This window comes from Eublepharis macularius, chromosome 14 (genome assembly GCF_028583425.1).
Source record: "Eublepharis macularius isolate TG4126 chromosome 14, MPM_Emac_v1.0, whole genome shotgun sequence".
In the NCBI taxonomy this organism is placed as follows: Eukaryota; Metazoa; Chordata; class Lepidosauria; order Squamata; family Eublepharidae; genus Eublepharis; species Eublepharis macularius.
In genome coordinates, this window is record NC_072803.1 from 25,207,988 (window position 1) to 25,224,214 (window position 16,227).

The 16,227-nt window shown below is 42.0% G+C and overlaps 1 protein-coding gene across 3 annotated transcripts; it reads right to left on the minus strand.

Annotated features, from left to right (window-relative positions):
* Positions 1 to 1,064: 1,064 nt before the first annotated feature.
* On the minus strand, positions 1,065 to 15,886 carry RAB11FIP1 (RAB11 family interacting protein 1). Of its 3 annotated transcripts, XM_054997468.1 has the most exons (7): positions 15,447 to 15,886; positions 10,771 to 11,225; positions 9,606 to 9,674; positions 8,858 to 9,122; positions 5,597 to 7,558; positions 4,766 to 4,871; positions 1,065 to 4,109 (listed from the first exon to the last, which is right to left on the minus strand). In XM_054997468.1, exons 1-7 carry the CDS (start codon positions 15,824 to 15,826, stop codon positions 3,891 to 3,893), a joined length of 3,456 nt encoding a protein of 1,151 aa, XP_054853443.1. In that variant the 5' UTR covers positions 15,827 to 15,886; the 3' UTR covers positions 1,065 to 3,890. The 3 variants fall into 3 exon arrangements, with proteins under 3 accessions (XP_054853443.1, XP_054853442.1, XP_054853444.1); XM_054997467.1 differs by having other exon boundaries at positions 8,858 to 9,674; XM_054997469.1 differs by lacking the exon at positions 5,597 to 7,558 and having other exon boundaries at positions 8,858 to 9,674.
* Positions 15,887 to 16,227: the final 341 nt, after the last annotated feature.

The window sequence follows — 16,227 nt, forward strand, 5'->3', positions numbered from 1 at the left end:
AGCTAATGTTCTACCTGAAATTGCTCACTGGGGAATTAGAACTGGAAAAATAAACTTTTGCAAATCAGAACAAATAAGAACCATAGTAGATTCTGCCCTTGAGAGAAAGCACTACTGAGATTATTTCTAAGGGTACTAGGAACAGGAACGGGTATTCAAATTGCCTTTGGATATAGTCTTATGAGTGCATTCTCTCAAGAGCTTTGCTAAAAGTTCCCTGTTCAGGATCATCACCACCTTGTTAGCACACCATTTTGCAAGAAATTCTTTCTGCAAAATTGTTACCTTGAACTGTGCTCATAGAAGTGAAGTCTTGTCCCCAAATAGGGCTTGTACCAGATACAGGTGAGAGAAGATGGTAAGGAATGGGGAGGAAAACTACACAAGGCAGCAAAGGAAGAAACTAGGCAAAATGGTAAAAGGCAAGGCCTTTTCTCCCTAGACCCACTGAGTAGGTTGGTTATGTCATGGATGAGAAAGGGATATCCAGGTTGCAATTTACCAAACTCTTACATTTGCAACTGCAATGAAGGATATTATTTACATACTTAGGCATATTTAACTAGGATTATACACTTCCTTCTAACACCCAAGTTAAGCTACTGTGAGGCTTCTGCTATCCTAACCAACTACACATCCATACTTCCTGTAGCTGTCACTATTCTGACCTTACTATGTATTTTAAAAGTTCTATAGAACATATGTTCTATATAACATATAGGTTGCTAAATGTTAATGTCTACTGAAATATGGTATCTAGTAGCAAAGTGGCCAGTCCCCATCTCAGTCATGAAAACAACAAAACTAGCTGCCCACCTAACCACAGGTGTCTGCATTAGAGGGTGCAAAAATATGACTTTCTAATCACCCCTCCCCACCCCACCCACCTAGCCTGAGACAGGAAGTATCCCAGGAGAACAGAACATCAAGAGCTACTGAAGCAGTTAAATGGAGGGGGGGGGACCAAGGGAAAAACAACCTAATGGAGCCCCTGAGTGGTTCAGAATCCTGGAGAAGCATTCATCATTTATTTTTAAGTTTTAAAAAATAGAGAAGTGTTCACACAAATTTAAAATATCTTTATTTTAACAGTCCATGAGGATGAAGGTCTTTGTATAAAAACCAAAGAACTCTTAAGTACCAAGAATAACAAGGCAGGAAATAAATAACATACATTCAGATCCTTCAATGACAAGCACTGAGGAACCAGGATAGGGAAGCTGTATTTGTATTGCTCATTAAGACAGAGTATACTTTTTTAAACACACAAGCAAACTTATGCCCTTATTGTCTTCAGAATCACAAGTTATAGGAACTTATTAAGGCAGAGATTGTAAGGAACCTTTTTCATTGCCTATTGATCAAAACTCATGGGAACTATATAACCGATCAGTCTTTAAATGAAGAAGTCTGCTGTTCTGACCCTGTGGTAATACTTTCCCTGCATGTGGTTTCCACAATCAACTGGCAATCTCTGGCACAAACTTTACTAAAATAGCAAGTACATTCAACAGCCTCAGTTGCATTTAAGAGGTGACTCCCATTTGTTGCAAGAGACTTAACTAGTGAATGTGTGATTAAGTAAATGGGCAGTATTACAGAAACACAGCCCACCAGACATTGTTTTTCAATATAAACCTCTTCATAAAATATTTCTTGCCAAAAGCAACAGACATGCAGTATGGTGCCTCAGCTCCTGCTGGCACTACAAAGGAAACAGCGAATCACTTAAAAAGATTAAAAAGCTAGAGGGGAGAAGTCATTTGATCTACTTAATCAAGTTAGGGTTATTTCACATAGAGGCCCAAGCACCTTAAGGTGTGTAGCATACCAGATGTGCCTTTGCACTAAAAACTTTCCCATTATCATGGAGCCAGAGGCATGTGGGAAGACCATGATCACTTAGGTGTGACAGACACAACAGCTCCTCTCCCTTCAGTGTTCATAATCACTGCACATGCTTTCTCTCCGCCATAAAGCCAGTGAATTCCAGCAAGAGAATTAGCAATATGCAAAAAGATAAACCAGTCTATTCCACAGGTATCAAACACCAGTTATGGAAAGACCAGAACGTAATCTCACACTTGGAATCATATGTTCAAAACAAGCTGTGTTTTATACCAAACCCCTAAAATGCATAGATAGGCTACCGTAACAAAAACAGTGCAAGCCATATGAAATGCAAATCACATGAATATTCATTCTTAAACAATGAATATTGTAGCTGTATGTTGGTTGCTCTAAGTGCAGTATCATCTATCACTAAAGAAGGGGAATAACAGTACCATTCAGTAAGGGTAAGATCCTTAATTTTAGCTGACCAGTTTATAATCGAGTTTTAGAACTAAACTGGAATGTGAGGTCTCAAGAGCTATTCAGTGCCAACTGCAGCCCTCTTTAAAAGTGCAGGAATGTACAGCAATGATAAAGTAGTTCTCCACATGAATATGGGTTAAAATGGATCAAAAGCCTTTACAGACACTTGGAATAGCGCCAGGAAAAGTTAAGATTGTAATCACTTTCCTGAAAATAAAGTATATCTGACTTCAGCTTCAACTCCAAAAGCAACTGACTTACATGTAGATGAGCTATAAATTTGTCAAAGTCATACCACCTTTTATAGTATCTGTACTGAACAATCAAACTTAAGTTTTCTATATTACTGCATATGGAAATAAATTTCAGCCAGGAAACATGATAATGTTGAATGTTCTACTATGAGATATACTAAATTGATCCTTCACAATTTAGTCCATATAACAAAGAAATGCCTGGTCCACAGTAAGCAGACAACAGTGCTGAAATTTTCTCCATAAGACTGAAAATATAATTTACTGAAATTAAACCAGTAACATCAATTCAGGGCACAATCCAGAAATAATTCAGCCAACTCATTTACTTATTGAAATACTTCTATCCCACATTTCACTTGTGGCTATTCTTGTCACTTAAAAAACCAGGTTATGCATGTGATCCACTGAACGATGCAATATAAACAGACAACTGTATTTTATCATTACTATGATAGGAGTCTAATTTAGATGGAGTGAAAGAATCTTCATGTTCATACCAAGTATGCAAGGGGCACCTAAATATTTAAAATTCTCACCTGTTCTTCTAAATGCTACTTTATGATTAAGGCAGTTGAGTGAGATCTGCTTGAAAACAGCAAAGTTGCATTTTACTTTTGGAGAAAAGCAACAGCTTTGCAGAACCAAGGGCAGTCTTGTACAGCACAAAGACCCTCCGCCTCCCAAAGTAAGAATGAGGAAAGAACAGCATAGCTGTGTTTTTAACAATTCTTCAATTCAACAGATATTCCAAATGCTCCGTGCTCACTGCTAGAAGTAAAACTGCATCCAGGTTTTGATGGAAGTGCTCATGTTCAAGCAACTCAAGCAAAATAAGGCACTTGGTGCTAATACAATGCTTCTTTTTAACTTGTTCAATCTCTTCAATGTAATCAGCATATGATCCCTATATTGCACTAAAAATAACCTAAACAGTCCAAGTCGAGTTTATGCTCCTGAAAGCTACACAGAAACACCCATTTTAAACTGAACCCTTTAAAATACTCCAGTTACAGAATTATTCAGATAAAAATGGGCTCATAATTCCTTCACCAATCCATGATCTCAGGCTGTTAACCCCAATGCAGCAGCAAAACATATACAGTGACAAAATAGTATGAGGGTGTTATGTTTTTCCCCCCTCTAGTATTTGCATTTTGGATTATATAATTATTAACCAGTCTCTACAAATAAAATTTGAAAGGAATATTGTTTGCTTTGGTATAAGAGGCAGTTAATTTCAAGGTTAATGTTTTCACATTCCCACTTCAGAAATCTGAATAACAGAAAAGCCCTCCTTATTCAGGTTTCATTGCCATTTTACATCTTTCCAGCTCTTTTGTTCATATGGGCTTGAACACGAAGAATATTCGGGGTTTCTTCCATGACTCTGACCAGCAAATTATCAATGTAGTCTTCCAGTTCCCGCACCTGGTTATCTCTCTTTGCTATCACATCTTTCTGTTTTAAAACCAGCTGGATCAGCTCATCATGTGTAAGCTGAGCATAAGCATAAGCAGGATCTGAAGGGTCATATTTCTTTAACAAAGAAGAATAAAAATGGTTAGCCTTTTGGTAGGGAGAGAAGTAACAAAGGATGTTCCCAAAGTATCAGAAATAAGGTGCTCCAGACTTGGCTTTCAGGGACTACTAAAAAAAATACCGAAGCATAAAGAAATTATTTCATCACAGCAGATGAACCTTGTTAAATATTCACAAGAAACAGGAATTTCAGGATCTTTAAGTACTTTTATGAGGGGTATGAAGACAAGGCTTAGGTATGCCTACCTGTGTAGTCTGACTGGAAACACCAAGCCACTAAACTTAACCCATTTTGAAAAAATCTTTCAGACCAAAGGCCTATGGAAAAGACAGCAAGCTCTGAACCTATCTAAACCACATTTGCAGCCCAACACATCAGACTGAACACTTCCCAGAATCAGCCAGGGGGAGGGCAGTAAGACTGAATACCCGGCCCACAGAGGCCTATAAAATGAACTGAGACATTCCTGTTTCTGCATTAGTGTATTCTTTCACTATTTGCCTAATCCATCCAAAAATTAACAATACTATGTCCTTTTACACCCACCGAAATTTTAGTTGACAGATTCAGGAAGCCAAGACATAGGACATACATTTGAATACAAAATAGAAAATAACTTTAACTGGTTTAAAATATACTGTGTCTTAAGTACCTTTAGATTGGTTTCATTTTGGTTATCCAGAATCTTTGTAGTTATGGCCAAGGTTTTTGCAGATGGCTTATTTGTTGTAGCATTCATTGGCTTCACAGGATGAAGTCTGAAAAAGAGACCCAGTTATTTCAGGCTATTATTTAGCAACATATCATTGTATAATCAAGTATCTCTGTAACCAAAAATTGACGTGTGAAGCACTGTGTACACAGAGTTTGTTTTTTGTTATTAAATTTTCTTCACACACACATTTTTTCATGACAAAGTTAAATTTCATAGCTATGGCTATGCTTTGAGGGTGACTTATATTGCCCTTTTTATAAGAGGTTGTAAGGGCTTTCAGAAGAAAATTAACAAAATAAGCGATGGTTATTTATTGTATCTTTACCCTTTATCTTTATCCTACCCTTTCTTCTTCTTCTATCCTCACAACAACCCTGTGAGGTAGGTTAGGCTTAGAGAGAGTGACTGGCTCAAGGTTACCTAGTGGTTAGTCGGCTACTTGCGTTCCTGTGTTCGATTCTGGTACTCAATAGGTTTTTGATATGCAAGTTCTTCAGTGATTCTTAAATGCAGACTTTTAACCTTGGCACACAATGTTCTCACTTAGTCAATAAACAACTTCAGATACTGAGATACCAAGCTTACAAGCAATGTACCACAAGGAACTGCAGTTCAGTTGTGAGCTTTTCCAAAACCAATTAACCATATACTTGACCACTGAGAATGCTGATTTTGGAAAAGTGATGGAGCAAAAAGCTAGGATTTCAATAAATCAGAGCCACATATGGCACTCTGAGACTGTCTACACAAGCCCCCAACTCCTCTCACCTGAGCTTAGCAGGCACAGTTCCACCGCTCTGCTGCGTTTGATTGGAATGTGTTTCAGAGGGTGAAACCCATGCCTGAAGCAGCTTCTTCTTGCCAGACCTGTCCACTTTGACATCCAAGCCCTCCGCTGCAGATTTTTTCGGAGATTCTGCTTTATCAGAGCTGAGAACATCAGACTGGAAAGAACTAGCAGAGTAAGACTGAGAAGAAGTGGACAGAGAGAAAAGAGACCTATCAGAGAATTCAGAATAATCACTCTTTCTACTTTCCTTCAAACTGTCAACATCCTTCTGTTCTGACCCCCTTATGTTCTGATTTTCATTCTTGAGTATTACTGCTGCAGGACAGACTGACAACTTGTCAGATTTAAAATCATCATCAGGACCAGTCTTTTTCACAAGTAGTGACACCGTTTGTCTCTCACCACTAGTCTTCTTGTCTGAGGCCAGCTCCCTCTCTTCAATGGAAGACCGTAACTGTGAAGAGCCGTCTCTGGTGCTTGACAAATCTTCACACACTGCCATCTTTTCACTATCTTTTTGGGTGTCACTTAGCTGTTCATCATCAGATCCTACTTCAGGAATAACTGGAAGGACAGTTGGTTTTAGATGGAATTCTTCAGCAGCTAAACTGTCTAGATGTTTACCTATGGGAGTGTCAAAGTGATCGTTATTTATGCTTTCGGAAAGTTCACCTCTTTCAGGATGACATGTAGTTGCTACTGAATGAACAGTTGTTGATGTTTCTCTGGACAGGGGAGAAGAGTCTGAGGAACTTGTCATGTCTTCTAGCTCCGGTTTGGTCAGAGGAAAAGGCTCCTTTTTTAACTTTAGAACACTTCTTGGGGTTGGCTTTGGTGGTGGTACAGAGGAATAACTATTACTCAGTGCTGTACTTGATATGTCTGTTTCTTTAGGTGACACCCTGAGGACTCTTGGGATTGGTACTGGTGGCTCTCCTTTAATTGAGGGACTGATTTCATTCTCTCCTTCTAAGGGGCTCCCGCTTTTATGAACAGAAGTGATTTTTCCATCATAAGGCAGAGATACGGAGCAGTCCTCTATATTCAACTCACATTGTTTTGTCCCTGCCCTTCTAGCGGGATCTACTATATTCTCATTTTCCCCATGAGGCCTGCTTTCAGTTGACTCTTCATCTGAAGGCCCCTCACCACTATTCACTCTATCATTATTTCTCAGTTCATCCGCAGCAAAGGTCACTGACTTCTTTATGCTTCCACTGTTTTCTTTAAGTGGTGTCACCACTTGCACTTCTTTGTCATCTCGTTGCGTGTTTAGCATCAGCCCAATTCGTTCATAAAAACGTCCTGATTGATTTCCAGAAAGAGATCCAGGTGCATTCTCTACAGGATCCATTTGACCTTCACTCTGAGGTTTCTTTGAAGGCATAATGGGAAACAGCTTGGAATCAGCAAAGCTCTCTGCTGAAGAGTTATACTCTAGGTTAGAAGAGGCAGAAGGACAGGCAACAGGTATGGGAGGACTCTTAATACTTTCAGAATCATTTTCCAGTGTAGAAACAAAAGGCTCTTCATAAACAGGAGTTGCAGGAGGATGGGAGAAATACATGGGAGATTTATTCAAGTCTTCAGAATTCTCTGTCTGTGGTTCCTGCCTCCAATTAGAAGCAAAAGGATTGTTTTCACTGCTGGCAACTGGAGAAGGCAAGTGGAAAGGAGCACTGGTAAAGCATTCTGGGTTGTCGTCATTGGATTTTGGTGCCCATTCAGGAGAGAAAGGGTTACTACCACGCTGTGAAGAAAGTTTCAATGAAGGACTAGCAGAACTACTAGAGTCTTCAGCTTCCCGTTCTGGATCAAGTTTAGTGGTAAAAGGGTTACTATCATTACTAGAGTGATGGGAAAGAGAGAAAGGAGAAACAGTAGGAGGCACAGAAACAGTAGAAGTGGCTTTGGTTTCATCCTCTGAAGACACGCCCAGTCTGCAGAAAGGGACAAAATAAAACCTGCATGTCAGTTGCAGATGCAACATGAGACAAGCAGAAACATTCTGAAGACAAGCTTTCTGAAGTGGCTTCATGTACAGCAGAGGCCCAGGGCTTGGAAGCCAACTAAATTCACTTGCATGTTACCACGTTCCTTGAAGCCCAGCAGCACGTTCCCTGAAAAACCGTTTCCCACATTTAAAAACCCAAGTTTTCCAAGGCAACAAAGTCTATTTCAAATCCCATAATAGATTGCATTAGTATCCTCATCTCTTAAACATGAAAAGCACCCAAAAGGTAAGGGCTGAAGATAGGAAAATGTGAGTTGGTTATGCAGTTACAAAAAAGTTTTGTTGAAAAGAAGTCATTCACCAAGCCAAATCCTTGCTTAGTTGAAAAGTCAAAGTGAAAGGAAAGGTTGTAGATTTCTGTAGGAACTGGAAAGAAAAGTTATTTCATCCCAATTTCAAATCTTCATTAGGGTATAAAGAAGGAAGAATTAATTTCAGAAGGTAGGTCAACAAGGAGTTCTTGCACAAGTTCCAACTATTTTACACACAGAATGAACCTAAGCCCTCATTAGTATTCAGTATAGATATAAAAACATTACAGATTTAAGCTTGAGAAAAAAATAATGAAGGCGCAGTAAAGACGTCAAATGCAACATACAACAATGCAAATAAATTAGAGGGTAAGAGCAATGCAATGCAAATAAATAAGAGGGAAAATGCAACATACAACAATGCAAATAAATTAGAGGGCAAGAGCACATTGACCACTTGCCCAAAACTTTTCCACTCCACCCCAATGCTCCTCTTTTCCTACTTCCAAAAGCACAGAGAGGGAACTCTTACACCCTCCCAAACAACCTAGTTGCATTTTGCCCAGCTAAAGAAACCAGAGGTAGAGCCTCCATCTCTATGTACTCAGGAGAGAATCAGACAGAGTGCCAAAACAAAAAAGTGTCAGTCCAACCAGCTGAAGTACATAATTCTCTTGTAAGACTACACTCACTTTTGAAGACTGAATGTAGGACTTTATTCCACTCTCTGCCATACAGGTAGGAGGCAAAGCACATGTACTATTACAGAAGCAGCACATGTAGTTATGTGTTTCTGCTTTCTAGAGAGAGATGGGAGTAGACTCCCCCCATGACAAAAATACCACCTGCAGGTTTACCAAACAGCTTCTAATCTATTTGTCACCAGTAGGCTTTTTTTATATGCCTCCATTAAAACATGAATCCTAATCACCCTAAGAGCCAACGATCACACGTGACAATATCTAAAGACTAACCTGGGTTTGATGGGTTTGGCCTGGGAAGGTTTCACAGAAGCTGCACTTTTCTCTGGCTTCTCTTCATTGTTTTCAGTAAAAGGATTGAGGGATGCCTTTGCAACAGGGACATCTGTAGATTTTCTCTTATCTGGACCTTGATCTCTTGTGCAATCCACAGGGACTTCAAAGGGGTTTGTTTCTTTTCCCACCAATTCTCTCTCATTACGTTTCACTTCCTTGACTTTCACAGAAATCTCAGAACTGTTTTCAGCTTCTTTTTTTCCTGTGACAAGGGAAAGCAAGGCAGACTTCATGTTCTCCTGCTTTTTTATCTCTTTTGAAGTGTCTGAAATCATTGGAGTGATACTTTCTAAAAAGTCCCCACCACTAAGCAGTTTATATGATGGCAAAGTCATGGCTTTAAAGGACTCCAGTGAGGAAGACTCTGATGGTCCTTTGTCAAGAGGCAGTCTTCCAGTCACTTCAGGGTCCTGACTAGGAATGGAATTCAAGTTCTCTTCAGATGAAAAGAGCCGCTTGTGTCGGGATGTCTGAGGGGAAGGGAAAGGGGAAGATGGAGTGTTCTCTTTTAGAATGGAGTCACTTTTTGGTTCACGCTCTTCCATATAAACATGACTGCCATTGATACACACATTGGAACGGGAAATTGGGTCATTTTTGGACTTGAGGCCACCAAATAAAGAATGCCCATCTTTCTTGGCACTGCTGGATGCCATCTGGTTCAATTGCTTGGAATCTGCACTACCTGTTCTCTTATGAGATTTTCCAGAAGGTGGATAAAGGAAGTTATCTTCCACTCTATTTGTAGGGGTTTCTGAAAAGATAAATTGAAAATAATGTCAGAATTATGAAAGCACACTTGAAAATATTTGCATATCAAGATCAGCAAGTGGTTTTTAGCAACAGCAACATACCAATTTTGGAGAACTACTTTTAGTCAGATTTCAGCCTAATAACTGTACCTATAAAAGAGAAAACGTACGGAAGTGCACCCCTAGCAGGGATAAATGAAGAGTCAACAGCACTCCCCACCTGCAGAGGCCAAATCCAGGCCCATCAGGCCGGAACAGGCCGTTGCCGGGCACAGGAGTCCGCCATGGCACATAGTGTGCCTAGGTGCCACTCCCCAGTGCTCCCTGAGGTGGGCAAGGGGCGCTGCCGAGCCACCTCAGCTGGGCAGAGGGGAGATGGGCAAACCTTTGCCTTCCCTCTGCCCAGCTGATCTGCGGGAAAAGGGTGCAGCTGAGCCCACCTCAGCTGGGCACAGAGAAGGCGGACAAACCTCCACCGTGCCTCTGCCCAACTGATCCGTGGGCAAGGGGGTGCTGCTGAGCCCACCTCAGTTGGGCAGAGAGAAAGCAGGCAAACCACACTCTTCCCTGTGCCCAGCTGATCCACGGGCAAAGGGGCATTGTTAAGCTCGCCTTTCCACGAATGATGCAAAACTGAACTATTCAAAAAGGCTTTCTACTCAAATGGGAGTAATGTATTGTAGGAATGGGGTCTCAGATGCTTTGCTAATGAGTTAGGGACCATAGACGTCACCACTATGTTGCCTTACATATTATCTGTTGCTTTAAATATGTACTCCTATGTACTACCTGTGCATTATGTTGTCTAATGTTAATCCTAGAAGTGATTATGCTCTGTTTCAGTATTCTCTTCTACTTTGTATTTGATTCTTGGTAAAGCAATGTCTTTTTAAACTTGTATCTATTCACCCTATGGCATTGTTATGGAAATGTCCTTGATACGGACTGTACTAATCTCATACTGTGTAATCCGCCCTGAGTCTCAGTGAGAAAGGCAGACTATAACTGACACAAATGAATGAATGAATGAATGATGATTTAGAAATCAGGTAGTCCTGGGAAGATTTGAGATATTTTTTCTATTAAAAAAATACTCACTCTCTGAGACTGAAGTTAAAGTGTCGTCGTCGTCATCGTCATCCCACTGTGACTGAAAGTCACTTGGTCTAAGCCTAACTCTCTCTGAAACTGGCTGGAGGGTTGGCAGCACAGACATAGACTGGGAGATGTTGCTTTTCTGCAAGCCAGGTTTGGAAAACAGTGTCTTGAACTTTGATTTTTTCTTTTCTTTCTCCTTCTCAGTTGACTCTTCTTCACTGTCAGGTGGTGAGTGAGTTATGCTAGGAATAATTGCAGAAGCTGTATCAGGCAATCCGTTGTCGCGTTTCCCCTTCAGTTTATTTTTCAGCTTGCCAAACGTAGTCCTGGGCTTATCTTTCATGGACAGATCAAACATGCTGGCTGTCATGTTGCTCCTCATGAACTGGATGTCCACCTCTATCTCACCTCTCTCTTTTTCTTTTTTCCCTGGTCTGGAGTGAAGCTTATACCATCTGTTCAAATAAGAAAGGGCAAATTAGGGACTTAAAATTATGCAAGTAGTCACACGCTTAAGACATTTTAGTTCAAGCAAGAAACAGGAGATTCTTACGAAGTGTCATGTCTGCAGTTTGAGATGTTATGTCACAGCATGGCACAGTGAGGACCACTGCCAATAGCTAACACTACATATAACATTGGGACATCAAAGCAACTGTATAAAAAGGTATTGTGGCAAGAAGTACATGTTGAAGAAGTACATGTAAGAGCCTCCAATGCATGCCATCTTAGTTTGTCTAACCTTTTTGCTCCCTCACAGGCACAGTATGAATCAAGATAAGAGGTGTAGGATAGTCTTGAACAAAGCTGGATACAGCAGAATATATAGAACTAGAAAGAGAGAAAATGAGAGTCATTACCAGAAGTTTTGGAATAGAAATGAAGGGAACAAATGTATGCAGTTTCATTTGAAATATGAATTATTATTCGATTTTCAGGAAGCTGCATTCCTTAAAATCTTCTGTCAACCCAGAAAAACAACAAAACTACAACAAAAGAAATCCAGAAAAGAAACAACAAAACTAGAGACAAAGAGCAATTTTTTTACAAACTCTTTCATTTAATCATCTTCTGCTCATAACTTAACCTAATTTACACAAAAATTAAAAAATACTTCTGTATTTTGCCACAAGAGGAGACAGGTAGGGTATTGCATGGTTAAATGGAACAAAGTTTCTTGCACATGAAAAAAACTGCTTATCAGAGAGAAAGCTATCCTATATGAAAGGATCATTCAGTTCAGGAGACCCTGGGTCCATGTCCTTAAGTGGTATAATTTTACCATTTCACTATTCTGTGCATTAGGTCCAATATCACCTGTTCATCTTCATTAGCGATGAATAAAAGATTAATCTATTCAATGACCATAAATGTAATACATTTGTACACTATCCAAACACCAATACATCTAATTCTCAACATGGCCAAATCTGTGGATACTCAAATCCAGACACTGGAGCCATGAACAGCCTTACAGGTCTTTCTACAAACTGAAAAATGTGCCAAATTTGCGCCTAAAAATTACATTGGGGGTTTAAACTCCCCAAAATGATAAAAAGGAGCACCAGCTGTAAGAAAGAGATGCCCTTAGGGGCATTGCAAGGCAACCATAACAGTATTGCTAAGTTTCCAGGCTTGGTTTCTATCAGTAAAAGGCAAAGGGAGGGGGCAGGGCCTTTTCAGGGTTGTTTTTGCCTTTGCAAGAGGATTCAATGGAACCAGGAAATGGTCTAAGTGCAATGGAATTATTGACAGCTAGGAAATTCTGCATGTGCAGATACACATATATATATGTGTATCTGCGCGCGCGCACACACACACGCATTTGTGTACACTTGGGCTTCATACAAAATCCTTGTTGAAACTTAATTTTTTTCTAAGAATCAGCCAAGCAAGCAGGTTCAATTTATCAAAACATTTACTTCTAGATAAAGTGAATTGTACTCTACTGGTTTACAACAAAATGCATGATCTAGGAAGACCCACTTCAAGCCTCAACTATAAATTCATGAGGCAAACTATTCTCTTCCCCTCTCTTGCTTATTTTGCCAGAACCATATTCTCTTGCCATCAGAAGCTCTCATACGTTTCCACATTGTGATCAATCCTAGTAAGCTTTTGCAAGGCTGGTGTCATATTAAGTCACAAAGTACTCTCTATATGAAAAGGCCTATTTATAAACTGGGCCGATTCCAGACGACTAACCTTAAGTCGCCTCATGCCGCCCTCTTCCGGATCGCGACGGGGAAAATGCGAAATATCGCGTTTCCTCGCGCGAGTTTTGCGCGACGACGCGCAAAACTCGCGCGAGGAAACGCGATATTTCGCATTTTCCCCGTCGCGATCCGGAAGAGGGCGGCATGAGGCGACTTAAGGTTAGTCGTCTGGAATCGGCCCTTGTCCGGAAGTAGTTACATATTCCATAACCTCATGCTGCCTCACCTAAGGGGCACACCCAACGTATCATACAAACATTCAGGAACACTCTCACCTTTAAAATTAGAATGGCATATCTACTGAAACATTGTACTATAAAAGTTGACTTGCTCTGCTGATTTCGAGATGTTTAGCCTAAACTAAGAGTCATCTGTTTAAAAGAAAGCTAGGATAAACACTGGCCAGGCCTAACTATACTGGGGTGGTGACCTCAAATAAGCACCCTAACATATTAGTCAGTTTAGATGTACTTTGAGCATGTGTGGGAGTCATTCTTTGGAGCTTCTCACTTAACTTAATATTTATCTTGCCTCAGAGAGGAAGTTCCAAGTGTTACTTATTATGGCTCTCCCACTTCACCTTAGAAAACAGTAATTTAGAGCCCATTACCCACTAGATAGTACTAGATAGTACTTTAGTAACTAGATAGTACTTTTAGTAACCAAAACTCTATCCATAACATATAATATTATGAGCAGACTCCGTCCCCCACTCGACTAGATTTTGCCCAGGCTCTATTCCTTGCCCTCAGATTCTCCCTTCTTTTGCACCCTGGTTTACATACAAAGATTTTTTTATATTAAAAAATCCAGTTGCCATCTATAATAACAATGATGTGAATTAAAGTTTTAACTATGTGTTGACAGAAAACTTCTTTTTGGAAACCCTAGCCATCTTTTCAGCACGGCTTAAATTTCATACTTCTCTTCCTTCCTCAAAACCCTTCCTCAAAAGTACTTTTCCTGTGAAGCCTTCAACACAACCCATTAACCCATGTGATTTTCTTTAAAAACTGAAGTTAATGCAACTCTCACCCCGCTCCACCTTTGACTATTCCTCCATCTTCCTCTGTTGTTGCCCATATGTGAAATTTGAGAATGAATTTGTCACTGGCTGAGACCTGCTTCTTGTTACCACCTGCTAAGTTCCATGCTCAATGTAAACATAAACTGAGTAAAGCATCAGACTAAGACTGAGAGGGTGGGAGAGACCCCACTCAGACATGAAGCAAAGCGGGTCACCTTGGGCCTGTCATTCAGCTTAACCTACCTCAAGGGGTTGTTGTAAGGATTAAAACCAAGGGCAGAACTATGAATTGAACCACAAACTTTTTGGAGGGGAAAAAACAAAACAAAAATGTGACTGAAACTGTTCTTGTCACATTACCAAACTACCCATTGCGTTTTTACTCTTAAAGGATCTTAGGTCTGCATACATGATTCTCTCTCATATTTTATTCTCATAAAAACCTGGTGAGGTAGGTTAAGCAGAAAGAGAAATAACTTGGCCCCAGCTGGGTCAGTCAGTCTTAGAGCTACGATATTAACTTAATTTTACCATAACAAAATTAACTAATTTTACCATTAACATAACTATATACCAGCAGCCAATACTGGCAAGCACTAGCATTGGCCAGACCTGCCAAGAAGGGGTGGCAAGATGAAAATCTGGGGTACATATTTCCAGAAGCCACACTGGCGGTAGACAGAGCTGTAAAAGTTATATGCCTGGGGACTTCTCAGCTTATCCCAGAACATCTGTATCACACCCTTCCTGCAAGGAGTTCATGGCAGCATCCTTGTCTCCCCCCACCCCCAGAATCACCCTGTAAGATAGCAGAATTTGACTTCAGTGGCAGCTTAGAGGCCTACAAGAATTTTGGAGGTATCTGAAAAAGGGAACTTTGGTTCTCAAAAGCTCAAAACCAGAAAATCTTGTTGGTCAAATCTTTATGTTCTACTGCAGATCAACACAGCCACCTATAAGATAGCTCAACCCGAGGGAGTGTGACTAGCCCTTGATCACCTGATGAGCTTCATGTGAGAGGGGGGATTTTCTGCTGACTCTTCTCGCCCCCATTTTATCCTCATAACAACCCTGTAAAGCAGCTCAGCCTAAGAGGACGCAGCCGGGCCAAAATTACCCCGTGGGCTTCCGTTGCAAAAAGAGAGCCTCGAACCTGCGTCTCCCAGTCTGGTTCGACACGCTAACCTCAGTTACAGTTGCCAACTTCCAGGAGAGAATAGGAAATCTCCCGTAATTACGACTGATCTCCAGGCATGAGAAATCAATTCCCCTGGAGAGACCGGCTGCTTTCGAGGATGGGCTGTGCGGCGTAATGCCCCCGACCAAACCCACCCTCTGCAGGCTCCGCCCCCCACATCTCTAGGCAGCCCTGTGACCACTGCCCCACACTGCCGCTAAGCTTTTTAGGCGCGCCCACCCCTCCGCTTCCTCACCGCGTGCTCCGCCGGCCGCCCTCGTTCTGCAGCTCGGTGAGGCTGATCTCGGCGCGCCCCAGGAACTTGTCGAGGCCCAGCAGGGCGCGGTGAGAGACGGTGAGCTGGAGGACAGCGGGCGGCCCGCTCTTCCCTCCTCCCCCGTCGTCCCCGGTCAGACTGCGGCGCGGCGGCGGAGGCAGCTCGAAAGTGGCCTCCTCCCGCCACACGGGCGAGCCCAGGCAGCGCTCGGACACCGAGGTGGCGAACTTCTCCTTGCCCAGCGCCATGACGGCGTAGGCATCGCTCCCGCCGCTGCCCTTGGCCTTGGGCCGCAGCCCCCGGGCCTGAAGAACCGTCACTTGGACGTGCGTCGGCGCCCAGCGCGGCCCCAGCGACATCGCCCCGTCCGCCTCACGCCCGCCTCAGGACGCGACTGACCGACCGAAACTCTCTGAGGGGACCAGACGAAGGCGCTTCCCGACCTCGCGAGACTCGAGCGCCCAGCCCCTGCTCTGGGAAACGTTCCGCCCCTTTCAAATCTCGCGAGTACTGCGGGGCTGCTCCTCGCAGGCGGCCTACAAAGCTCGCGAGAGTGCGAGGAAGGGTGCGCCCTCCCCCGAGAGAAAGGGGCGGGGTCACAAGCGGAGGGGCGGGGTTAAGGATGCGCGCCTTGGAATCTGGGGCGGTGTTTGAGGATTTATTTACTTCTCAGTTTGCAGAGTTTCGGTATGTGAGATAACAGTCTGACGTGCAGAAATGAAGGAAAAGTCCCCCCCCCTCCCGTTGCTTTCAGAGCATG

What these genes read in the sequence shown, in the direction of transcription:
- RAB11FIP1 (XM_054997467.1), bottom strand. Translation starts at nt 15,826, where the DNA reads ATGTCGCTGGGGCCGCGCTGGGCGCCGACGCACGTCCAAGTGACGGTT. An exon ending in TTTAACTTCAGTCTCAGAGA is followed by an intron (nt 9,675 to 10,770) that starts GTGAGTATTTTT and finishes TTATCTTTTCAG; the next exon opens with AAACCCCTACAAATAGAGTG. An exon ending in GCCAAACCCATCAAACCCAG is followed by an intron (nt 7,559 to 8,857) that starts GTTAGTCTTTAG and finishes CCCTTTCTGCAG; the next exon opens with ACTGGGCGTGTCTTCAGAGG.